General features: G+C 47.7%; 1 protein-coding gene across 1 annotated transcript in view; it reads right to left on the bottom strand.

Annotated features, from left to right (window-relative positions):
* The window catches only part of DNAJC7 (DnaJ heat shock protein family (Hsp40) member C7), a 32,014-nt gene extending 22,220 nt beyond the window's left edge, over nt 1–9,794 (bottom strand). The window contains exons 1-2 of the mRNA XM_075278308.1: nt 9,676–9,794; nt 1,158–1,246 (exon numbers count right to left, since the gene is read on the bottom strand). Coding sequence (XP_075134409.1) covers nt 1,158–1,246; nt 9,676–9,749 — 163 coding nt within the window. The 5' untranslated portion in view covers nt 9,750–9,794. The remainder of the gene's footprint in view (nt 1–1,157; nt 1,247–9,675) is intronic.
* Between the last annotated feature and the right edge of the window lie 16,562 nt (nt 9,795–26,356).

Below are 26,356 nucleotides of genomic sequence, written 5' to 3'. Positions count from 1 at the left end.
TGTGCCTTCATGTATTATTGTATCCTACTACAGGTAGAAGGCATCATCACAAATACTACAAGTGACATGCAATGTTGTTCAGTTGTAACATCCAGAATGACCCAGCAGACAATACACAAACTGAGAAGTGATGGCATTCAGGTAGGAAAAAAAAAAAATGACAAGATGCACAGTTACATCAGATTCGTCACAAAATGACTTTTCATTTATTGCCTGGTCTAATGTTAAGGAGGACCTTTCATGGATTTTAGCACAGGTGGTGTTATATACCACTGGAAAGCCAACAGTGCGCTGCATTCAGCGCACTATCGGCTTTCCCGATATGTGCCCGGGTGAAGAGCTATTGGTCTCGGTACCGTAGCTCTTCACAGTCAGAAGGGCATTTCTGACAGTCTGTCAGGAACGTCCTTCTTCACAGCAGCGCCTATAGCTCTGTGCTCTGAGACCGGGGAGGAACGCTGCTCTGCTCATAGTACTCGTCCATAGACGAGTATTATCAGGAGGGGGAGTTCTTCCCCGGTCTCACAGTACAGCGCTATAAGCGCTGCTGTGCAGAAGGATGTTCCTGACAGACTGACAGAAACGCCCTTCTGAGTGTGAAGAGCTACGGTACTGATGGCTTTCACGTTCTGTGCTCCGGGTGAAAAGCTAACAGTGCGCTGAATTCAGCGTACTGTCGGCTTTCCAGCGGTATATAACACCACCTGTGCCAAAATCCATGAAAGGTCGCTACCACTTAGATTGTGTGAAAGCTTAACAATGGAAGGTAATACATGACCAAGTAAAAACAATGGCCCTTCTGCACACCAACTATCAGGCTACATTTTCCAGGCTCACACATTTTAGAGGCAAGTAAAAGTTACATTAGAAGAAAACCTGCATTACTCCATCATGAAGAATAAGGCTTTATTCAATACAAGGCAAGACTACCATAGTTATTAATACAGCCGCATCTTAAACAAAGCCTTGAACCTTATAGGAGTGAGCTACAGCTTTTGTCGGATCATATATGTACACGCAGGACAGCCAACAGGAAGAAACACAGGCCGACACTACAATCCACCATGATACTCATTGCCCAGCTTCCCTGGACTTGCAGTGGCACTGAGAGGTGGGAAGACTACAATGTTAGTAATGCAGCCCCTAGCACTACTTACCAATGGCCTTTGTATAGTAGTTGTAAGCTTCATTGTAGTCCTTCTGTGCATAGAATGCATTCCCTTTTTCTTTGTAGGCTTCGGCTTCCCTACAACAGAGAGAAAAAAAAAAAGTTACAACTTGTAAAAGATGGATAAAGAGTCTGTAAGTAAGAAAATGGTATTCAAAGTAATCACAGTATCTTATATGTGTTATTCAGCATTGCAACTCCATTGTTAAGGAATAAATCAGCAGTTTCTTAATAATGGAGTAGTGATACTGAATAACAAAGGCATATTTGGAAAGTAGGTAAGGAGCATTACAAGGTACTGTATGGTATTCCTGCTGCGATTCTATAGTTACTAAATATGCCTCTGTTATTCAGCTTTGGAGCCTGGAGGAAGACTGTGCTGCTCCTCCATCTTCTGGTACTAGTGCAGCCACCACCACTACCTCAGAAATCCTGTCAGAGAGATGCATAGCCTGAACAGAAAGCACAGAATTAGGCTACACACACACGGGTGCAAGTGCTACGACCATGGTAAAACTGTACAGATGGCTGCAGCGATTGTCTTCTGTGAGCCCCGACCACAAAAATACAGACAAATGTAGAACTTATCCTGAGTATTGCTAATGGCCCTATACATGGACCCATAATACACAGGCGTGTATAAGGGCCAGAGAAAATAATAGGTCAGTGTGCTGGCCGTGAAAAACACAGCTAGCTCACGGAGAAAGCACAAATTCATGTGGACGGAGTCTTAGGCCCCATGTTGGGGAAACGCAGCATTTTTGTTGTGTTTTTTTAAAGCAAAGCCAAGTATGGATACCAAAGGAATAGGAAATATATAGGAAAGTCTCCTACTTCTCCTCAATCCACTACTGGCTTTGCCTCAAAAAACTGCAGCAAAATCTGCAACAAAAAGAGCTGCGTTTCTGCAAAGCGGGGCCTTAGCTGTAAATAGGTTTTCTGGTACCAAACTGATTTTCATACTGATAGGTCTTCACTATCTGATCTGTAAGGGTCTGACACCTAAATACTTCCTAGATCAGCCAATCCAACGGTTTCCAGGCAAGAGCATTCGGCCTAAATAAATCAGACTCCTCTCCTTCCCTCCATGCTCCAGAAACACAAAAAAAACTAAACTAAAAAGAGGAGAAGGCTTATATTCTAATTTCCACCGCCATTTCACATCTCTCAGTTGCTACATAGTGATAGACACAGTCACCTTTCTCTCCCCCCTCCCCAGAAGCGATCATACTGCAAGGACAAGTGGACAAATACTTGCAGTGTGAGCTCAGACACATCCACTCACCCAGAACAGGAGCCTACAGAACATGCAAAGGAGGAATTGATCTCTTTGCAAGGAACATGCTGTGTCTAAACGTAACAAAACACAAAGCTTGACACAAAATTGGGACAAGTCTTAATTCATTATGATAAATCCAGAGTATAAACCAATAAGACATTGTAGGGCTCCTAATACAACAGAAATATAGTAAAGTAAGAGGTCGGCCTACTCTGTGGAGGACTGTGCTGGTCCTTTCCTACTTACATACATGACGCTGCTCAGTAATGGGGGGGTGCATGAGTACATATGGCATTGATAATACACAAGTAAACAAGAGTCCTTCATCTCCTAGCTCCTCCAGAATGATCTCAATGCTTGTGTAAGAAGGTGGACAGCTACAACAACCCAGCCGACTCCATTAACTATAATGGGATCCATCCAGTGTCTGCTCTTTTAAAATGAAACCACCGGACGGAAATGTCAAACTTGCAGGACTATTTCGTCCAGCGATTTTGAAAGCACAAGTCTTCAAATAGAGACTCCAAAGCAGGTGTAAAAGTTTCCTTAGGCTGGGTTCACATCCTAAGGAGACTCTGAAGCAGAATCAATATACAACCAGTTTTTCAATATAAAAACCGTGGAAACCCAATGGACACCATTTTCGGTCTGCGGGGTCTCAGATTCGGACTGACAGGTTCTCAGTCATTCAGGCCCCCCAGCAAACACGAACGACGGAGGGGCCAGCACAAGTATGAAGCTAGCCTCACATTACTTGTTCTCCACTATAGATGCAAATTTAAAGAAGTTGTTGGATTTCAATGAAAAACTGGCCACAGACCATTAAAACTCAAACCAAGATGTACTTACCTCCTGAATCCCCTGATGTCTCTACTATCAACCACTGACTGCTTCACCCCAAATGTGAGAAGGAGCTATCAGAAGTAGAGATGAGCGAGTACTGTTGGGATCAGCCGATCCGAACAGCACGCACACATTGAAATGAATGAACATAGCCGGCACGCGAGGGGTTAAGCGGCCAGCATCAAAGCGGAAGTACCAGGTACATCCATTCATTTCAATGCGTGCCTCTTCGGATCGGCTGATCCCAACAGTACTCGCTCATCTCTAATCAGAAGTCTTTCCTCCCCACTGCGATTAGGCTGTACAACCAACACCGAACTAAGCGGAGATCATCCCATACAGAGAACCGAAAGATCCTTAAGTTTGTGATAGCACTTCTACTATTTTTTACATTTACCTTTTTATCTGTACCTACTGTTACTGTAATGTCTCTACCGTGGAGCTTTTGTACTCCCCAAACAGAATACCGAACGCATTAAAAAGCAGTTAAATAAGTAACCACATGTACCCCATAGATTATAGTGGGGTCTGTGTGGTTTCTGCATGAATCATTAGGAGAGAAAAATACTGCAAGCAGCAATTTTCTCTCCACATGTTTCATGCAGAAACCACACGGACCCCATTGCAGTCCATGGGGCATGTGTGGTTACAAAGCTAATCGTTTTTTAATGCGTATAGGTTTTCCTTCGGGGAGCCCCCAAGCGGACTATACCAATACCAAACACCAATGTGAACCAGGCCCAATACACTGAATTTCACCATGGTGGGACCATTAAAGGATTATCTTATCTCTATGCTCTAAGGCAATGTTTGTTGGTGGGGCAGCAGGACAGACATCTAATTTCTAGCCTTAATGGTGTACTGAGGACAAAGTGCCATGTCCAATGTGACGTCACTGCTGCAGATCCCACAACAAACACAGTGAGGGTCAGTAGAGACTGAGCTGGACAGCAGTGGGGGGGGGGGGGGGGATTCAGGCTAGTTTATTTTAACCTCTCTCTTGCCTGTGACCAGTTTTTCAATTAACCAGACAATCCCTTTAAAATAATGATAAATGCTATAGTGTCACTATGGCTACGTTCACATTTGAGTTGGAGGGTCCAGTAGCATGCTGAGCTATTCCTTTCTGATCTAGTGATGGGTATGATGACAGAAGCCCAAAAGAAACCATTAACACAAACTGGGGTTTCTGTTGAGGGTACTTGGTGCCAGTCATACCACGGATCTGGCACTGGCTTTATTTTCAGTTTTTCGTTCCGCAGCAATGCCAGTGCAGATGTGAGCCCAGCCTTACCGCGGATGTCTCATTACAGACCTTGCTGTACTATACCTAGAATATACCTCCAATGTCACCACCATTGTCAATTGTCACTGCAAAGCAGCAGAAGGTGCCGGAAAGTATCCACCAACTAACTGTTCCACTCAACTAGAATGTCCAAAAATAGCTATGGGCAAGTGACCTGCTGATGTCTATTAGACGGGCCCATTTTGATGCCCAATCAGCTTGGTTGAATAAGCTGCAGGGTTCAGGTAAGCGATACGATGTGCATATGGTGCAGTATCTTACACATGATGAACATGAGGCGTCAGAACAGGGAAGAGGCTGCAGCACATGTGAGCACCATGGCTTCTCCAAACAAATGATTGGTGGAGGTCCCACTTGTCAAGACTACTAAGGAGAGATCATCAATACTTAAAGGGGTTGTCCACTTTCAGACTGATACTGAGAGACAAACGTTATTGTTTGTATAATGAAGTTATACAATTTGCCAATATATTTTCTGTATCAATTCCTCACAGTTTTCTAGAGCTCTGCTTGCTTTCATTCATTCGGCTTACTCCCAGTGAATAGAAATCGGTCCACGGCCACGTGATAGTTGCGGCCCACGGCCATGTGACGGACACACAGGTGCACGGCTTGTTACAGTCACAGCACAGTAATCAGATATCTGCCTGGTACCGAGCTGTGCACCTTTGTATCTATCACATGACCATGGGCTGATTTTTATTCCCTGCAAGTAAGCAGAATGAAGAGATCGAGAAAACTATATATACACAAAATATATTGGAAAATGGTATAACTTCATTACACAGACAACATTTGTCTATTAATATTGCTCCGAAACTGGAGAACACCTCTAAGTTCTGGAAAACTCCTTTAATGCTACAGTATAACTTGCCTTTGCTTATCTTCTGACCTTGAATTACCTTCTGTGCTATCGGCAGCCACCTGAAGTCCGCGGGCGCTGTGCTGACAGAAGCCATAATGTCTACTGTAGCACAGGGGTAAAGATGTATCATCTTCCACCACAACAACACATGCTGTGACCAGACAGGGGCTACAAGGACACAGGATCCTGAATCCTTATAGTATACCTGTCAAATGAATGATGGCACCCAATCCATAGCAATTGGCTACTATATGCACTCTGAGACGTGCTACTGTCATTTACTTATAGCCCATTCAGCTGTGATATAGTGGCATATAAAACCAGCAGAGCTCGGAGGATGAAGCAGCTGTGATAAGACTCCGCTAAGCATCACTTCAATCACTGGCGTGAGCCTGGCGACTGCTCCAGCAATAAGTGCGCAGTGCAGAGGTGACCGAGCCCGGATATCCACTGCAAATCTGTGCAGCTTCTGCAGCAGGAAACGTGATGCCTTCACCGTGCAAGAAGGCGGCTCTGCCATCTGAAGCTGCAGCTATAAATAAGCACTGTTTATGTCAGAAGGAAAACTTAGCCGCAAATTACACAGACACATCCACGGCGGAGGAATCATCTCATTGTTCAATCATACAATGTCATCCTGCATATCCGAGGCCACTGTCAGAACCGAGCGGGGGAAGATGCTACATATATAACCCAGTCTGTAATTTACAGCAGAACATTCTGATAGATCTGAAAAGATCAAGCTGAGGACTCGAGCGCTGGGGATAACGGGATAAATGCAATCTCAATACCGCACTCACTTCATTGAGGCCATCGTTTGCCATTTTTCGTGCTCTCTTAAAGGGGAAGTTTGTGTTTGATTGGGGACCTAAAGTATTAAACACTGATCTAATGAGAACTGCTTTGGAGGACAACTGTGCCTATGTATATATGTTTCTTTATGTACACTGATAGCAGAATACACAGATGATGCCAAGTAAACAAACACAGCCATGTGCTCAGCTGAGGTCACTGAGATCGGCAGTCAAGGGCTGCTCAATAGTCTGCAAGAATATAAAGCCCCCCACAGGAGGCTGTGCAATATTATTAGGAAAATATACCAGTGTTTGGTACAATGGGGGGTGGGCTATACCAACAGCTGCCCTGTATTCCTCAGACAACAAGTGCTTTACATCCTGGCTTATTACTTGGCAGCCCGCAAGCTTTAGGAAATGCCCCCGGTAGTGGGTTTTAAAGGTGTTTCCCAAACCCATTACATTTATTTTACAGCTGATAATGATATACAATAAATGAGGAATAACCAGTAACCATGTCAGAGCCATGCCAGGGCTTCATTAGTCCTCTGCCAGGCTTTTTAGGCCCAGGTCACATCTGCGTTCGGGCCATTCCGTTCCCCTATCTGCATGAAACAAGCAGCACGTTTCTCTCCGCATTTTTTGTGCAGACACCACACGGACCCCATTATAGTCTATGGGGTCTGCAGGTTTTCTTAAGTAACCGCTTTTTTATGCGAATAGGTTTCTGTGCGGGGGGTCCCCAGGCGGACTCTTGGAACGGAAACCCGAACGCATGTGTGTACCGGGCCTAACCTGGTTTTCAATGACATCTTGAAGCGTCCCTAAAGCATTGGCCACAGCAGTGCTATAGCAGTGGCTGGCTGCATGGCTCACATCAACACATTTATTTGTTATTTTTTTTATAGCGCCAACATATTCTGCAGCACTGTACAGATATTGTCATCACTCACTTTCCTGTCCTGGGAGGTGACTTGAGTGTCTGGAGGAAACCCACACAACATGGGGAGAACATACAAACACTCTGGGCTGATGTTATCCGTGGCTCAGGACTGCAGCACTGCGGGGGATCACTGCTAACCACTAGAGATGAGCGAACACTGTTCGGATCAGCCAATCAGAACAGCACGCACCCATAGAAATGAATGGAAGCACCTGTGACGCCGGCCGGCCGCCGGCAAAGTGTACATGGCAGGTGCTTCTATTCATTTCTATGGGTGCGTGCTGTTCTGATCGGCTGATCCGAACAGTGTTCGCTCATGTCTACTTACCACTGAAAATTGATAAATAGGGGATCAGGATAGCACAGGCACTGGCGCAGAAGGAAACTGGTAAGTAATACCTCTCGTTATTTTTACCATTACAGCTGTTTGTATAAGATTTTGCACGGCTGAGCAACCCCTTTAATTCCTTAGCGAGGTCAGTTTCTTGTCAGTGACTATAACACTCACACTTTACATCCAGTCATTAACCTGCTCTGGACACAGACAAGAAAACTCACAGGAAGCAGAGAGATCCTGAACAAGGCGAGGCACTGAAAAATACGTTTTATCAAAATGGACCAGAACTTTTATTATACACTTTACAGAAGACCAAACTTTTGTTGGCTTTGTACTCTGAGGCCCACGGGACATTGTGTTCTCCAGACCAAACTAATATTTATATATAATTATATATAATATATTATAATATATAATATATTACATTATAATTATATATATTTATCTTAGTGAAAAAAGAATATTTAGGAGCCACTTGCTCCTAAATAAAAAAGTTAGGAACCAAAAGCAACTTTCAGTTGCCAAACAGTATAATATGCCCGAGCGGCCCCATGTGCTGCGTCCAGAGCTGTGGTAGGCCAAACAGACTCCTATAGGCAGTAAAGATCCTCTAGTTCATTGAAAAGCTGGAGATTGAATACCTAGAAAAGTAAATATGTAACAAGCTATGTATCAAATCTGTTATATAATATAATAAAGAGCTGTCCAGGACTTAGGCCCGGCTCACATTTGCATTGGAGTTTCCCTTCGGGAAATCTGAGTGGGGACCCCCAAACGGAAACCTATCTGCATAAAAAAGTGGTTACCTGGGAAACCCGCAGAACCCATAGACTAAAATGAGACCCGTGTGGTTTCCGCACAAAAAATGTGGAGAGAAAAGTGCCGCTTGCAGGACTTACTTCATGCTGATAGGAGAATGGAATGGCCCAAATGCAGAAGTGAATCGGGCCTTAGCAAAGTTGAATACTTATGACCTATCCATAGGTTAGCTGTTTCACCTGCAATAAACCGTATACTAGGTATACGGCCAGAACAAGCAGACCTGGATATGGCAGTATACGGCTTCCGGTAGGTTAAATAGCTGATCAAGCGGGGCCTAGGTGTCAGACCGTGACCGATCTGATATTGATGGCCTATTCATCTTTGATTAGATAGACTCACATTAGAGCATGTGCTAAAATATCCATGTGCCAGATAATAAGCCAAAACCCCACTTTTCTTTATAGATTTTATATTAGGCTACCTTCACATGATGTGTTTTTGCAAAACAATGGAAAACTGCATTAAAAAAAAATAATGCATTTTAAGTAATTTTTAACTGTGATGCAAAATAGCATTGTGTGAATGCACACTTAAGGCATCCTGAGTTCATCATTGGGAGAGGGGTACTTGGGATCCTCATGTAAAAACTAGAATTCTGCAAACCTCTACATTACAGACCATGCAGGAGGACTCAACGGTCAGTATTCACAAGGACAACATACATCACATATCAAAAGGAAATTGCGCTGCTGCCCTTACCGATGAGAATATTGCATTCTCTCACTATAGCGCTGTTTTAGCAATCACAGTATGGCGAGCCTTAGTTGCAATATGTCGCCGCCCTTGTGTTGAGCTAGTAATACTACACACATATGTGTAACTGTTGAATAGATTAGGATCGTGCTCCCTTTTCATGAATGATTTACGCCATATTTTATAAAGCAATGATCATCCTGCCATTTTATACATGGGAAATAATATGTCCAAGTGATAGGTGAGCTGGTCACCCGCATGGCCTCCTGTTATGGCGCAAAGACCACATTCAGTTATGGCTAACAGGACAAACACGTTACATATGATGATACATGTATGAGATGACACATAGATATCACATCAGCACATGTCCTACATTACAGCACACCTCAGGACAGCAGATCAATGGGATAAGCAGCTGTCAGGCCGAACAATGCGCCCCCCTGTGACCGGGCACACATCAGGTACACTCATACCCCCAGGACTACGCACACTGATGGCTAGGAAGCCCCTATCAGGCCTCAGGCTGCCATGCCGTCCCCTCCCGGATGACCCCACCACATGCCAATCACTACGCCGATTCCACCGTCCTCCCCCCAGAAGCACACGCACTCGTCTCCCATACCTATCCCGTTCCTCTGGACTCCTCTCCGGTTCTACAGGCGCCATCATCACATCGCAGTCTGCGGTTGCCGCCATCTTACCGCCGGCTTACAAGGGAAGGAGAAAGAGATGCGACTTCCGGGTCCTCCAAGCCGACACGAGTGCCAGTGAGACCCATCGACTACCAAAGAGTCTAGGCAAACAGCTGGCAAGACTGCCCCGGAAGTTCACGAGCGGCCATATTAGATAAGGGCACACGCAGATTCTCTTTGACAGGAGTCAAGTTGAGTTGTCATAGAGACAGAAACGCCTTAAAGGCGCACGAACATAAATATACATTCTATAACCTGCTGCCATTGTACTGATGTCTGGGTTATAATCTGTTTCATCAGGAGTCATGTGGTTACTTTTAGGCTTCAGACACACCACCATAGCTTTGGTCACTGTGTTATTCATTGTTTTGAGGGATAGCACACTGACTCAAAGGTGTAACTTGCCTTATTGCATTTTGCCACCCCATAGTTGACATGATCATCATCTGTCTTGGGCTGACTCTTAGGTAGGGTTCACACTACTGTTGGTGTCTGCTCAGAAGGTGTCTGATAAAAAAAAAAAATGGATATTTATGATAACGGACGGTAATTGATGGCTATCAGTTACTGTCCGTTATATGTCCATTACCCATAGACTTCAATGTTATAAAACAAAAATGCACACTTACTGTCCGTTTTTTCAAATGGACAGAATAGTCCTCCATGTAGGATTTTTTTGTCCGCTTGAAAAACCGGACATGGTTGTAAACGGACACTAAAGGACACAAACGGACACAAGATAAAATCCCATTGAAATGAAATGAAATTGCAAACGGACCAGTTAGTGTCCGTTGCTAAAATCTTGTATGGACAATAGCCACAGACTTTGCTGAATGGATACCAACGGTAGTGTGAATGCCCCCTTAGACAGGACTGCTGCATATCCCTTCATGTAACTTAATCCTGTATAAAGTATGTAGAGATATACAGCAGTCCTGTGCAAGGAAAGAGAGATCAGTATGTTGCAGCAGTCCTTTTTAAAGTATGGAATAGAGCAGTAAGTTACCCAGGACTGCTGCACTGTTCACCTCTATATTGTAAAGAGGCCGTTTGCAGCCTAGAGTTTATTTACACCCAACCTTTCATGCTTTACACATGTAAAGCATGAGCAAAATATAGCAGTCCAATGTAAGATGAGTGCCCTCGGGACTATAGCTCCTTGAAAACCATTTCCAAAAGTTGGCAAGAATGGCATCTGTGGAAGGCTAGTGTGGGGAAGGTAGCAGCAATATGGACTTAAATAGTCACAGACAGGGACACAGTTGTCTGGTAAACACGTTTATTTAAAAAAATAAAGAAAGAAACATTACATCAGGTACAAAAATAAGCAAAATAAAACAGCCTTAGGGCTCGTTCACATCTGCGCCCGGTCACCGTTCATACAGGTTTCCGTTTCCTGCACAAAACTGAGCAGGAGACGGAAACCTGCAGGACTTCTTCATACCCATTCATTTGAATGGGTTTGAAAGATGTCTGGCCAGACACAGAGTCGGACATGCAGTACTCTGTGTCCGATTTAAAAAAAAAAAACGTTTCGCAGCGGAGAGCTTAAAACGCTCACCGGCACTCACGACTGGACCCGGTCTGACAGCTTTCCGTCCTCTGCATGCAGAAGACGGAAAGCTGAGAACGGACTCCGGGCGCTAGTGTGAACCCAGCGTTACCTTCAGGCAAAAGGGGAAAACAAAAATCCTGCTCATCCGAGCCCTAATACAGAACAAAACTAACTACGTGTAGCTTACAACCAGCCACATGATGCCAAAAAAGCAAACAAACAAAAAAAAATCAGTTCTAACCAGACATTCAGCTCTCCAGACAGACCCAAAGACCCACCAGTCTCTCCTAGGGTCTGCCTGGAAAAATATCAGAAAATGGCCTGAGAATCAATAATTATTATAATTTTATTATTATTATTATTATTATTATTATATTATATTATTATAATCAGCAATAATTGTGTCTATCGCTTTAAGAAGACTATATTCAGTATATTATGGAAGGTATTATTGTTCAGAAAGTTCTTCTCATGATTTATAATCAAGGTTCTCTGATAAGATGGTTCGGCTGTACATTTTACTCCCATACTCCCATACCTCCCAACCGTCCCAGATTCCGCGGGACATTCACGTATTTGGTGTCCTGTCCCACGGTCCCGGTTGGCGGGAGGTACATCCTCCGGACGCAGATCTGAGTTGAATACATACGGGAGTTGAATACATCCACTAGCCACTGTGCTCCGGCTAGTGGATGTGTAGGCGCGATGTGATGACATCGCATTGCGCCTACAACTCTGTTAGTGAAGCTGCGGAGAGAGCTGTGGGGGAGTGTTGGAAGGTAAGTATAAGTGGTTTTTGTGTTAAACATTGAGGTGGCACATAATGAAGGGGGCCCATGAATCTGGGGGCAGATGAAGGGGGGAGAATGGCATGAAACTGGGGGCAGAGATGGAGGGACAAGAAACTGTGGGCAGATGAAGGGGGGAGAATGGCATGAAACTGTGGGCAGAAATGGGGGGACATGAATCTGGGGGCAGAGATGGGGTGGACATGAAACTGGGGATAGAGATGGAGGGGGGACATGAAACTGGGGACAGAGATGGAGGGGGGACATGAAACTGCGGGCAAAGATGGAGGACATATAATTTACGGGTGACTGTAGGAGGATTATACTGTGTGGGAGCACATGAAAAATGAATGACAATGAGGAGAGTCAATGTATAAGTGGGTGGAGCTAAATTTGCAGAAGCATGCTGCGCGCGACGCACATTTTGTCCCTCTTTCAGTTCTTCAAAGGTAGGAGGTATGTACTCCCCACATCTGGGATACTTGGTGATAAGAGCTAGGCCTTATTAAAAATGTTATATGATACATTTTCAAGGTCTACTGACTATAATGAGTAGAATGAGTTAATGTGGTCAGGTGCTCAAGATGGCGGACACCGGAAGTTTCATGTGGAAACGCCCATTTTATTTTTTAACCATTTATAATACATGTTTCTATATTATGTATTTTGTGACGATTAAGCAGGCATAAAGCCATTATTTTCCTTTATAATCTTGTGTGAAGTCTCAATAAACATGAGAGAATTATCACAGAGAACACATTGTATCCTGGTGGTTATTCCTCCTGAGCTCAATGTAATTAATTAATTTGGACATCTCCAGACAATCTGAGACTAGAACCGTTTGGGTCCTGATGACAATAACAATCTGAGCCACAATGTACCCACTGCCCCTGTATGGTGGTGCAACTAGTTGGCTGTTTCCCTCTAGTACAAATAGATAGGTGGGAAAGGGATTCAGCCACTGTTTACACTACGCATGTGGTTTGGCCATATCAGGGCCTTGGTCTACTGTGACATGGCCTGGTTTCCTTGAGTCATTATTACTCATGTTGTATTGCAAATTGTACTGCGTTGATATGCATGGTGGTTCAATGGTTAGCACTAGAGATGAGCGAGTAGTATTCGATCGAATACCTCCCCTGCATAGTTATTGGTGTAGTCGGTCGAATACCAGTGAACGCAGTGAAAATTCAAGTCTCCTCCCACCTTCCCTGGCGCTTTTTTACACCAATAACTATGCAGGGGAGGTATTCGATCGAATACTACTCGCTCATCTCTAATTAGCACTATCACTTTGCAGTGTTGAGATACTGGGTTTGAGTCTGACCAAGGACGCCGTCTGCATGGAGTTTATATGTTCTCCCTGAGGTTTTGAGGGTTTCCCCACCACATGCCAAAAATATACTATAAGGTAAATTGGTTTCCCCCTACGCCCAACAGCAGCACAACTGGGGTATTCCTGCCCCTATGAGCTGTTAGGACAGGTGGAATTTTTAATTACCTAACAACTTTGACCCCTATAAGAGGCCGGAAGACCTGCTCCTCCCTTGTGTTTTTTTCTGTCCTGTGGGACAGGACAGGTGGTCAGGGGGGAGCAGGGGTTCTGACCTCTCATAGGGGTCTGCTTCTCTCCCCCTCTTACCTGACAGCTGAAGACTTTATTTTTTCTGTTCTTTGCTCCTCTTTTTGCGTCTCCTCTGCTGGCTCCGGGGCTTCCCCGTGTGGGGGGGAACCTCCGGACCTAGGAACCATTCTTTAGGTTCCCGGGTCTGCCGGCTGGGGTGTCCGCCGTGCAGTAGTGCGAGTCGCGCGGCGGCCCGAAGAAACCCCTAGAAACGAGCGTTTTTGCCGGAGGGAGGTCAGGGGGGTCCCCTCCCCTCCCTTGAGGGTTCTGCAGCCTGGAAGTCTTGAGGGGGCCCCCCTTCCATTAGCCTCTATCCAAACTTTGCCCCTGAGGAAAGGAGGGGGCGTTTCCCTCCAGAAGTCCCCGCCCCCCTGGCCTATAAAATCTCCTCCTACCCACCATTCAGTGCTTGTCGCTCCAGTTACAAGCAGCACGAAGAAGCTCCTGGCAGTTATTCGTGTCCTGTGGAAAGCTAACTTTCTACGCCGAGTGAGGTTTGGTGGAGGTGGCCGGGGGAGGGGAGTATCCCCACCATGGGGGCAAGTTTGTTAGTATTGTTGTTTCTCTCTTCTCCCTCAGAATGTCTTCTTCTTCCTCCTCCGCCATTCCTCCATGGAGGAAAGCAGTTTCTAAAAGAAAGCACCTTGACCAATTATACACATGTTCCCGTGACATCACCCCTGCACTCATACAGAACACCAGTGACTGTCTCTCTGCTGTCTCAAATATCATGTCCTCTCTCTATCTGAAACTAAATCTCTCCAAGACTGAACTACTACTGTTTCCACCATCTAATAGATCTGTCCCTGATATATCCATTGCAGTCTCAGGCCTTACTATAACTCCTAGGCAACAGGCCCGCTGCCTTGGGGTTATGTTTGATGCAGACCTTTCCTTCACCCCTCATGTTGAATCACTTGCACGTTCATGTCACCTCCACCTCAAAAACATCTCCAGAATACGCCCTTTCCTTACCAGAGATACACTAAAGACACTTATTGTCTCTCTGATTCATTCTTGCCTTGACTACTGTAACTCCTTACTAATCCATCTTCCCCTTACTAAACTCTCCCCTCTACAATCTATTCTGAATGCAGCGGCCAGGCTCATCTATCAGGCTAGACGCTACAGTGATGCCTCTGGTCTGTGCCAGTCGCTACATTGGCTGCCTATTCAATATAGAATAAAATATAAAGTTATCACACTCATCCACAAGGCTCTCCATAATGCCGCACCTCCCTACATTTCCTCCCTCATCTCTGTCTACCGCCCAACCCGTGCTCTCCACTCACTCAATGACCTAACACTTACATCCTCTATTATCAGAACCTCCCATGCTCGTATACAAGACTTCTCCCGAGCTGCACCACTTCTCTGGAATGCTCTACCCCGGACAATCAGATTAACTCCCAATTTCTACAGTTTCAAACGCAAACTAAAGACGCATCTTTTCAGACAAGCCTATCACAATGTCTAACGTAAACCCTTAACCCTCCTCTGTCCCCGTTCCCACATTATCCCACATGATATGATGTCATCTCAGGATAACTTTATAGGTCCAAGCTCCATCCACATGTTACAGGACACGACTGGTGACGGCTCATAAAGTTTTATGTTTGTGTAATGACAGTCACCTCTATTACAGAAGTGTCTGACCCCTGTATAAGTAATGCCGCCCCTGCTACCTCTTGTGTCACCCCCTCTACCTCATAGATTGTAAGCTCTTGCGAGCAGGGCCCTCAGTCCCATTGTGTGAAATGATTCTCTTTGTAATGTATCTGTCTGTATTTTAACCCTACAAATTGTACAGCGCTGCGGAATATGTTGGCGCTATATAAATAAAATGTATTATTATTATTATTACCTTGCGTGTGCCACCTGCAGAATCCCTCTTCCGGACGACTCCCAGTACCGGTTTTGTAAGGGATGTAGAGCTCCCTCCTCTGAGGCGACCCCCATGCGTGAGATGGTATCCTGGGTGAAGGGATTTGTCCAGGATTCCATGAAGAGAATGGAAACCTGCGTCTCCCACCTGGCTAAGAGACCGCGCCTGGAGTGTGAATTATCCCTTCCGCCCTTGGAGAACCTGCGCCTCAGAGATGTGGAGTCGTTGTCGGATTTTGAGGAGGAGAAGGAAATCTTCCCTATGGAGAAGATGTCAAAATTGTTCAGAGCACTCAGGATTAGAGACCGGGAGGGTGGAGAAGGCTCAAGCCGCAGGTCCCGTGCCGTCAAGCCTTCTTCAGAGATGCTCCGCCTGATGGAAGGGGAATGGAGGCGTCCAGAGAAACCCTTTGCCCCATCCAGGCGTTTTAAAACCCTATTCCCTATCTCTGAAAGCCAGCTAAAAGCGTGGGGCCCTCCGCCTAAAGTAGGTGTGGCTGTGGCCAAACTATCAAGATGCACGGTCCTCCCGACTGAAGATGGGTCAGGTCTGAGAGATCCTATGGATCGACGGGTAGAAGGATCCCTGAGGCGAGTGTATTCGGCCTCCTCTGCCCAGGCCTCTCTTGGCATTGTCGCCAATGAAGTAGCCACTGGCCTGCGGGCAGAGCTCTCGTCTCTGGCCAAAGACATTGACGCCGGAGTGGATCGGGACGACCTCCTAGCGGCGATGTCAGACATCACCTTGCTGGTAGACCATCTGACGGAGGCCACCCACTTCCAGACCTGTCTGGCCACCAGATCTATGGCGTTAGCTACCGCTGCTCGCCGGCCCCTGTGGCTGAAGCCCCGGAGGGCTGACCTCACCTCCAAGAACAGCCTGTGTAGCCTCCCCTTTGAACCCGGCCGGCTGTTCGGGAAGGAGCTCGACCGCATTATGGAGGGATTGGCCGACTCCAAGGGCAAGAATCTTCCTCAGCCCATAGAAGGACAGAGCTCCTCCTTTCGGGGTCGGGGAGCCTCTAGAAGAGGAACCAGGGGCCGGCGGCGGTCCGCCAGAGGAAGAGGTCGGGGTTCCTCTCGTGGGCGTAAGAGAACCTCCTTCTAATTTCCCCACCTCTCTCCCCCCCTGTGGTGGGCGGTCGTCTTTCCCACTATGTGGATGCCTGGCGCCAGAGTGTTTGGGACCCCTGGGTCATCCAGACGATTCAGGAGGGTTATAAAATCAATTTTATTTCCTAGCAGCCAGAGAAGATGGTAAGAACCCGCCCTCTTCAGGGCTCCAAGCAACTTCATCTGGAGAAATTGATTCAAGAGTACGTGGACAAGGCCGTGCTGGAGGTGGTACCCCGCGCAGATCAAGGCACAGGCGTCTATTCTCCTGTCTTCTTGGTCCCCAAGTCATCAGATGAGTGGTGCATGATCATCGATCTCAGATACCTGAATCACTTCATCCGCAAAGTGCGCTTCTGTATGGAAACCATCAGGTCAGTGCTTCCATTTCTACAGCCTGGAGATCACCTCGTCACTCTGGACCTGAAGGACGCCTACCTCCACGTACCCATCTTTCCGGCACACCGAAAGTTCCTAAAGATTGCCGTATACATAGAAGGGAAAGAGGCGCACTTTCAGTTCGGAGCCCTCCCATTCGGCATATCCTCCACCCCCCCACACCTTCACAAAGGTCATAGCTCCGGTCGCTGCCGCCCTGCGCCTTTAAGGCATATTTATAGTCCCGTAGCTGGACGACTGGCTTCTCAAGGCTCAGTCAAAGGAGGTTCTTACCACGCAGGTACAGACCGTTGTAGCTCTACTAAACAAGTTGGGGTGGCTGGTAAACTGGCAGAAGTCAGTGGTGGTGCCATCAACTCAAGTTCAGTTCCTGGGACTTATTCTAGACTCTCTCAACATGACGATCTCTCTACCCTCCTCTCGCAAAAGGAAGATTGCTCGGACGGTGCATCACCTATCTACTACACAGAGGGTCACCATCAGGACGGCCATGAAGGTCCTAGGATTGATGTCCGCCACCATAGAAGCAGTTCCTTGGGCCCTATGGCACATGCGCCCACTACAAAACGAGATCTTGAGAGTCTGGAACCACAGTCCTACAGGATTACAGAAGCCTATCCAGTTAACCATCAGCACCCGGCAAACACTGCCCCGGTGGACCCATCTGCGCAATGGGAAGTCCTCGGTCCAGCCCGCCTGGACCCTGTTGACTACAGATGCCTCCCTCACAGGCTGGGGAGCTCATCTGTGGGAGACCCCGGTACAAGGTACGTGGAATCAGCGGGAGAGGACGCGCTCATCCAGCTGGCACGAGCTTACCACAGTTCATCGAGCCCTTCTGTCGTTTGCACCGGTTCTGCAGGAGAAAGCGGTCAAGGTAAGGCTGGACAATCTGACCGCTGTCCATTATATCAACAAGCAGGGAGGAACCAGGTCCCCCTCGCTCCTGCAAGTCACCAACCGGATCTTCTCTTGGGCAGAACGGAACCTCTCCCAGCTGGCCGCGGTACACATCCAGGGCCACCTGAACATCCTAGTGGATCAACTCAGCAGAGGCCGCCCGACCGCAGGCGAATGGTCCTTGAATCAGGACATCTTCCACTACCTGACCAGGAGGTGGGGTGTCCCCGAGGTGGATCTGATGGCCACCCAACACAATGCCAAAGTAGAAAGATTTTGCTCCCTGTATCGGGAAGACAACCCTTTGGCTGTGGATGCCCTGTCAATACCATGGAGGTTCGAACTGGCATATGTGTTCCCTCCCATCCCGATGATCCCGAAGGTATTGGCGAAACTCAGGCAGGACCAGACTTCGGCTATAGTGATCATGCCGTTCTGGCCAAAAAGGGCATGGTTGGGGGGCGTGGCCTAACTGTCGAGGCGAAAGGACGTGCGCTTCTGGAGCTCCAGATTCATCGGCACGAAATCTGATTTCATCTGCCTCTACAGTGCCACCATCCACTGGACCTTCTTCAAGGGACCTTTCCCCCAACCTCCCAGCGTGACTGGCTAGAGACATTCCCTCTTCTTGCGGCTCCGATCTGCTGTGGAGAGCCTGCGGCCTACCACGCATCCCGGCCGCCCGGCGCTCACCTACTTCTAACTTCCGCTGCAAGCGCGAACGCCGCACCGGACCTGCAGAGAGACTCACCTGCCTACGTTGCTTGCCTCCGATTCCTCCGGACATTCGAACGAAGACACCGCATCTTGTTCTCCTGCTGCCTCTCAGGCGCCCCGGGCTCACCTGACGGCACCGCCGCATCAGCTCACTTCCGGTCCCGCGGCCCTGCAGTGCACACACCCAGACGCCTCTCGGCTGCTGCGGAGGAGATAGAAAGCTGCCGCATCCCTTCTACTGGCTGTACCTGAACTCCGGTGCCGACTTCAAGAAGCGGAGGGGAGCACACACAAAAAGGGAGATAAGTAAAGCAGTTTTTTAACCCCTGCAGTTCTCTGCCCTCATCGCCCATTCTCAACTCCCCTCCCCCCCCCCCCTTCCTCCTCTGGCACCATCTGCATACTGGGACCTCCTCACCTTCCCACAGATCCAGCCATCATTTCCCACAGACACCGGACTCTGGCTGCCAGGCAGTAGAGTGCAGAGCTTTTACACAACCACCAGGGAAGCTCCTCATACTGCCTGGCCCCCCCTCCCCCCCCACCACCCTTCCCTGGCTCTCCCTCCAACTGAACCTATTACCCCTCCACAGACTTCCTCAACCTCCTCAGACTTTTCACAATAGACTGTCTCTTCTGCGGCCTACTACTACTTTACAGTAACTCTTGCGTATCTTTTCAAGTTTGTCTCTGGCCACTTGCTCATTACCCCTCATGAGCCTGTAATCACCGCCCTAGGACGCTGTTCCACACCTATTTAGCTACCTACCCCCCCCCCCCTCAGATATGGTCAAAATCGGGAAGGATAGACCCTCAGATCCTAAGTTACAACAGAAAACGCCTGTTTCCCCGACTAACATGCAGAAGTTCTTGAAGAAGCAAAACCCTGCACGTCCGGTCCCATCTCATAAACATCAGCACAGTGATTGCTCTTCTCAAGGTGCCGGGGCCCCAGACTCTGAGGAGGAATCCTTCAACATGGACTCTGATTCTACAGTCATAACCCAAGGTTTCCTTAAAGAGGCTCTCTCCCATGCGCTTGTCCCGGTACTTTCCGAGATAGCCGAACTCAGAGCAGATATGAAAGCACTGGGGAAGAGAGTAGACTCCCTGGAATCGAAACAGGCGAAGACTCAGAAAACCACTTCTGCCATGACAGCCACGCTTGACTCCCACACGGAGCATTTTAATAAAACGTATCTGTTACTGGAGGACTTGGAAAACCGTAACAGACGTAAGAATGTCCGTATAAGGGGACTCCCTGAAACGTTTTTGCCGGACTCTTTATCTGAAGTAGCGAGGTCACTTTTCAGAATGTTGCTTGGAGAGGAGAAGGCGCAGTCTATCCTAATTGAGAGAATACATAGAGCAATTCGCCCACGCCCGGATGGCAATGATCCGCCGAGAGATGTTATATGCAGCCTTTTATCCTCCGCTCACGCCTCTGAGATTCTCCGAGCAGCCAGAGACAAAAAGGACTTGTCACATGATGGCACCCCTGTACAAATCTACCAAGACCTTGCTCCTGCCACGCTGCAAAAACGCCGCCTGATGCGCCCGCTACTGGATGTTCTGAAGGCGCATAACCTTCCATATGCCTGGCTGTTCCCTTTTGGACTCTCGTTCACCAAAAGTGGTAGAAGATACAACGTCTTTACTCCCAGGGACCTGGACCAAGTTTGGGAAGTGCTCAACATTCCTCCTGTGCCGGTTCCGTCCTGGTTGCCGATCCCGCGGGATCCAGACCCGACCTCCGTTCTGCCCCTGTTGGACCCTCCGCGCACTCCAGGTCGCCTCCGGTCCCCGAGGTCCAGGAAGCAGCTTATGCGTGGCCTGGACTCTAATTGACCACGTACATCACGGTTTGCCTTTACCTTGTTTTGTGAACTGTATATGCCTCATAGCCTAATTTCGGTTTCACCCCAGACTGGGAATAACTCCCTCTAAGCTTTGGTTTACGCATTTATTTCTATGCACCTTTCATGTCTGGGTGATGTTGATATTGTGTTATCTTACCCCGATGATGACTGATATTTTCCTGTTTTCTATACTACTGCAATACTAGTGTAGTGTTTTGCTTATATACGCATGGTGTGGACACACCAGCGTCCATTTTGGTATTTATCTGTTTCCTTTTCCCTCTGGAGATCTCTATAGATCTGAGTTACCCTGATTTTGCTTAGTTGGCTGTAGCTACCTTAGGTGGCATAGTTTGATAGTTTCCTTTTGACTACGTTTCGCTAAGTTACGTAGATTGTATTATTCTTAACCTATTGTCTCACTGTTGTTGTGCTTACACTTATTGTCTTGTTCCTCCTCGCTTACCCCACTTCCTCTCCCTCTCCCCACTTATACTCACCTCTCCTTGTCCTACTGCTCTTTCCCCTCTCCTAGGTGCCTTGCAATCACAACGCTGCAGAATGCTTTCCTCACAAACATCCGCATCTGTTAAAATCCAATGTGTGACTCTGAATGCCAATGGCCTTAATTCCCCAAACAAGAGGCACCACATTATGTATCTGCTCAAGAGATGGAAGGCAAACGTAGTCTTCCTCCAGGAGACGCATTTCAAGGGTTTAAAGGTCCCCAAATTTCCTGGTAAATCCTTCAATCAGTGTTTCCACAGTACTCACCCGAATTCAGCGTCAAAAGGAGTGTCCATTCTGATTGACCCTTCCATGCCGTTCATCCTCAAAGCGAAGTATGCTGACTCTGAAGGCCGTGCGTTGTTCGTTAAAGGCAGCATAGCCTCAGTCCCGTACACCTTCGCATCCCTTTATGCCCCGAACAAAAACCAGACGTCCTGGCTTATCCGAACCTTGCACTCTCTCAGCCTATTCACAGAAGGACAGCTGGTGGTAGGTGGAGACCTTAATGTTGCGTTGAACCATGTATTAGATACTTCCTCTCCAAAGTCGCTTCTATCGCAGAGGTCTATCAGCGCGATCCACAGGGCACTCCAAGAGCTTAACTTGGTAGACTCCTGGCGTATGCTGCACCCTACTGGGCGGGATTACACCTTTTACTCTAGCACGGCGGGGACATACCACAGGATAGACTACTTGCTTATCTCAAAAGATTTGCTTCCCCTCTCCTCAGACGCCAGAATTGGTCCGATAACAGTGACTGACCATTCTGCGGTTCTCCTTTCGCTTCAACTCCGACAGATTTCTAAGGGACAGTGGACATGGCGTCTAAATGAATCCTTACTAGACACTCAGAAGAATGTAGATTTCTTGGAGGAACACCTGAGAGAATATTTTCGAAGCAACGTGACCCCAGATGTCTCCCCGCCATTAGTTTGGGAGGCACACAAAGCCTACATCAGAGGCGTACTTATCTCTCTAGCTGCGAGAGTGAAGAGAGAGAAACAAGCGGAAATAGACTCTCTCCTTGCCAATATAGCAAGACTAGAACGCATTCATAAGAGAACTAAGGCGGAAGCGGCGCTCTCGGACCTGCTGAGTCTCAGAGAGGCCCTCTTGAACATACTCAATATGAGAGCGGCCAAACACCACCTCCATTTCCGAAAATTGCTCTATGCCCACGGAAACAAAGGCAGCCGTCTCATGTCATCACTTCTCCACAAGGCTAAACAGAAAACCTACATCCCCAGCATCATGACCGATCAGGGCCTTTCCACCGCTGATACGCCTGAAATAGCGAAGGAATTCGTTAAGTTTTATTCCAATCTTTACAACCTAGCAGACCATGAAGTTCCGTATACGGAGCTGGAGCAGCAGAACCTGATCAGAGAATTCTTAGACTCCCTGGCCCTGCCTGAACTGTCTCCAGACGCGGTGTCATCACTCTTAGACCCGGTCTCGCACGAAGAACTGTCTGACGTTCTTAACAGCTTCCCCGCAGGAAAGAGCCCGGGACCTGATGGCCTGCCGCTGTTATACTACAAAAAGTTCAAGTCCACCCTGATTCCACACTTGGCCAAAATGTGTAATGCGCTGCTTTCTGGGGATTTCCTCCCAACTCAAACGCTAGAAGCCCACATAACTCTCATTCCCAAAGAAGGAAGAGACTGCACCCTCTGTGGCAACTATAGGCCTATTTCCCTCCTAAACTTGGACTTGAAAATCTGGGCCAAGCTACTTGCCTTAAGAATGAAGCCATTAGTCCCAGACTTGGTTGATCCTGAGCAGTCCGGTTTTGTAGCAGGAAGAGAGGGCAGGGACAACACGAGGCGCTTACTTCCGCTGATACATAAGGCCAGAAAAGACAACCTCCCCCTTATACTCCTGGGCGTAGATGCGGAAAAGGCCTTTGACAGGGTCTCCTGGGCCTTCATGAAAGAGACGCTGCTCCGATTCCAGTTTCCGCCGCCCTTTGTTGATGCGATTTTGACTCTCTATAAGTCTCCTTACGCCAGACTTAAGGTCAACGGGACACTATCGGAAGCATTCCAGATTCGCAACGGGACCAGACAGGGATGCCCACTCTCACCGACCTTATTCATTCTGGTCCTCGAAACACTCCTTCAGAGAGTTCGCCAAGACTCGTCTGTTTTGGGTATCCGAACTGGAGAGGTCACCACCTCAGCAACAGCTTTTGCAGATGATGTCTTATTTGTCATCTCTAATCCGGAAGAAGCCTTGCCACGCATCATGGAGATCTTACGGGTCTATGGGAGAGTCTCGGGATACAAAGCCAACCTAGAGAAATCTGAGATTTTAAACGTTTCGCTCCCGAAGCACCGTGTTTCCCTCCTTCAAGCTAGCACACCATTTCAATGGACCACCACTTCGATCAAATACTTAGGCATTCGTCTCACTCCAGCCATCGAAGATTTATTTGCGGCGAACTTCCAGCCTCTCCTTAAATCTCTCAAAGCTGACTTAGACTCTTACCAGCACCTGCCACTCTCCTGGTTTGGCAGGAAAGCACTCATACAGACTTATCTTCTGCCGAAAATCGTCTACAAGCTGTCCATGCTCCCCATCTACGTCCCGAAAGACTTCTTCGCTGCAGTCCGCTCCTTGATCACTAAGTTCATCTGGCGTCGCAAGGCGCCTAGAATAGCATGGTCGTTGTTGGTGAAGCCTAAAACGCAAGGCGGGATAGGCCTCCCGGATGTCAGCCTTTATTATAAAGCGATCCAACTCGGATGGTGGTCACATCTGCTGTTCCCGATCTCCACTAGCACAGCTTGTCTTCCTCCTTCACTGCTCAGAGACCTGTGGCTACCCCACACGAGGAAACCGCACCCGGACTCCCTTAATCCACTTTTTAAGGGAGCTGTAGAAACTTGGCGTACCCTTGGGCCAGAACTAGCCCCGGGCCTTTCGCCATTACTACCAGTCACCCTCCTCCCAGCCTTATTTGGTGATCCTGTAAGACAGTATGCCTCGGCATGGACTACCCTTCGAGATCTTCGACTGAGGGATTTGTGGGATGACGAAGCAAAGGAGCTGATTACTGACCCGGCACGCTTCCCGCAATTGTCACGATTGTCTTTTCTCCACAAGGAACACATCCGATTTTTTCTCCTACAGCTGAAAGAGACCCCGGACCTGAGAATACACCTGTCCGCTTTTGAGAAAGTCTTAGTCTCACGAACTAGGATGTTACGAAAGGTCTCTTCCATGCTTCACAGATTTGTCTCACCCCCAGCAAATTACAAGCCGGCTTACATCACTTCCTGGGAGATGGACTTGGACATGAAGTTTTCACCTGAAGAAATTGCGCATATCTTGAAGTTCTCACACGGCGCGTCCACGTGCGTCCGTATGCAAGAAAATCATTTCAAGATCCTCTCGAGGTGGTACAAAACGCCTGAATGGATGGCTAGGCGTGGACTCAGCGATAACCCCCATTGCTGGAGGTGCTCCCAACAGGTCGGCACGTATCTACACTTGTGGTGGACTTGCCCAGCTGTCGCGGATTATTGGTCGGAGGTGACTGACCGCATTAGAACGGTCATTGAGGCACCCTTTGACCTTACGCCTGCGACACTGTTCTTGGCTCACCCGAATCCCACCTATAAACCTGAAAAAGATAAGCTCGTCACACTACTGCTTGCTGCGGCCAAACTCCTGATTCCACGGTACTGGCTGCAAACCGCGACACCTCCCTTGTCGCTTTGGGAAAACACTGTAAACGAGATCTCGAGGTTGGAAGAACTGCTCAGCTGGTCTCGAAGGACACATGACAAATATGTCAAGGTTTGGAAGCCATGGCATGATTACTGGAAAACAACACACCCCATCTGCGGTTGATATACCCTGAAATGACTGGACTTTTAGGTTTGTCCGCAACCTGATCCCTTTTGTTTCGGCACCTCCCTCCCCCTCCTCCCCCTCCTCTCCTCCTCCTACTCTCTCTCTTTACTTCGCATGGGCGCTTACACAATAGGACTATCTAGACTGAATCTTCCTAGGTTTACAGTTGATAGTTATGTATCTTAGGTTTGCCTTACTTAGCTTTTTGCATGTTGCCGTATACAATGTATGTCATATGCGCCTTGCATGTGTTGTTAGCTATTGATGTTCCACCCTGTTCCCCTTCCCCCTTTTCTTTTTTCTGTATCCCCATAAAATTTTTGAAAAAACCAATAAAACTTCTTGAATTAAAAAAAAAAAAAAAAAAAAAAGGGCATGGTTCACCTACCTTATCCTTATGAGTCAGGGGAACTACTGGAGGCTTCCACCAGTCAGGAACCTGGTGTCACTGAACAGTCGGCCTTGCCTGGGCCTAGACAAATTCAACCTCACTGCCTGGAGGTTAACCGCGCCATACGCGCAGACAGAGGATTGTCCCAGGGAGTGCTAAGTACCTTAGCCCATTCAAGAGCAGAGGCAACCAATCAGAGCTACCACAGGATCGCCCAGATTTTCCGAGATTGGTGTACAGGCAGCCACCGCGATCCAGACAGAGATGCAGTCCTTGAATTCTTACAGAACGGCCTGGAGAGAGGACTAGCACCTGCCACCATCAAGGTTCAAGTGTCAGCTCTATCTGCTCTCCTGGAGACACGGTTATCTCAAGATCCTCTTGTCAAACAGTTCCTTAGGGGGGCTTCCAGGCTCCGCCCCCCAGATACGGCCCCCTGTCCCAAGGTGGGACCTGGCCGCGGTTCTACAAGGGCTCTGTGCGCCCCCCTTCGAACCCTTATCTGAAGTGGATTGGAAGTACCTGTCATTCAAAGTGACTTTCCTGCTGGCAATATCCTCCGCTAAGAGAGTTGGTGAACTACAGGCCCTAGCGGCCTCTGAGCCCTTCATAACCTTCTTTCCAGACAGGGTGCAGCTGAGGTTCATCCCAGGATTCTTGCCAAAGGTACCCACACTTCAGAATACCAACCAGGTAATTGCCTTGCCGGCTTTCTTTCCCTTGCCTGCTTCGGAGTAGGAGGAGAAGCTACACACACTGGATCTGGTAAGAGCACTACGTATTTACCTAGACCGTACAGCACCATTCCGAAGATCAGAGAATCTTCTAGTCAATGTGTTTGGCAACAATAGAGGCTCTAAAGCATCCAAGGCAACCCTGTCAAGATGGATCAGAGAGGCCATTAGCTGTTCCCTACAGGCCCAAGAGCTTCCTGTTCCAAAATTTTTACGAGCCCATGCCACCCGAGCAGTGGCAACATCTTGGGCAGAGACACGGTTCCTCTCCTTGGA

This window comes from Leptodactylus fuscus, chromosome 6, assembly GCF_031893055.1.
Source record: "Leptodactylus fuscus isolate aLepFus1 chromosome 6, aLepFus1.hap2, whole genome shotgun sequence".
NCBI lineage: Eukaryota > Metazoa > Chordata > Amphibia > Anura > Leptodactylidae > Leptodactylus > Leptodactylus fuscus.
The sequence above is the reverse complement of the archived record's forward strand: the minus strand, read 5'-3'. Positions and strand labels throughout refer to the sequence as shown.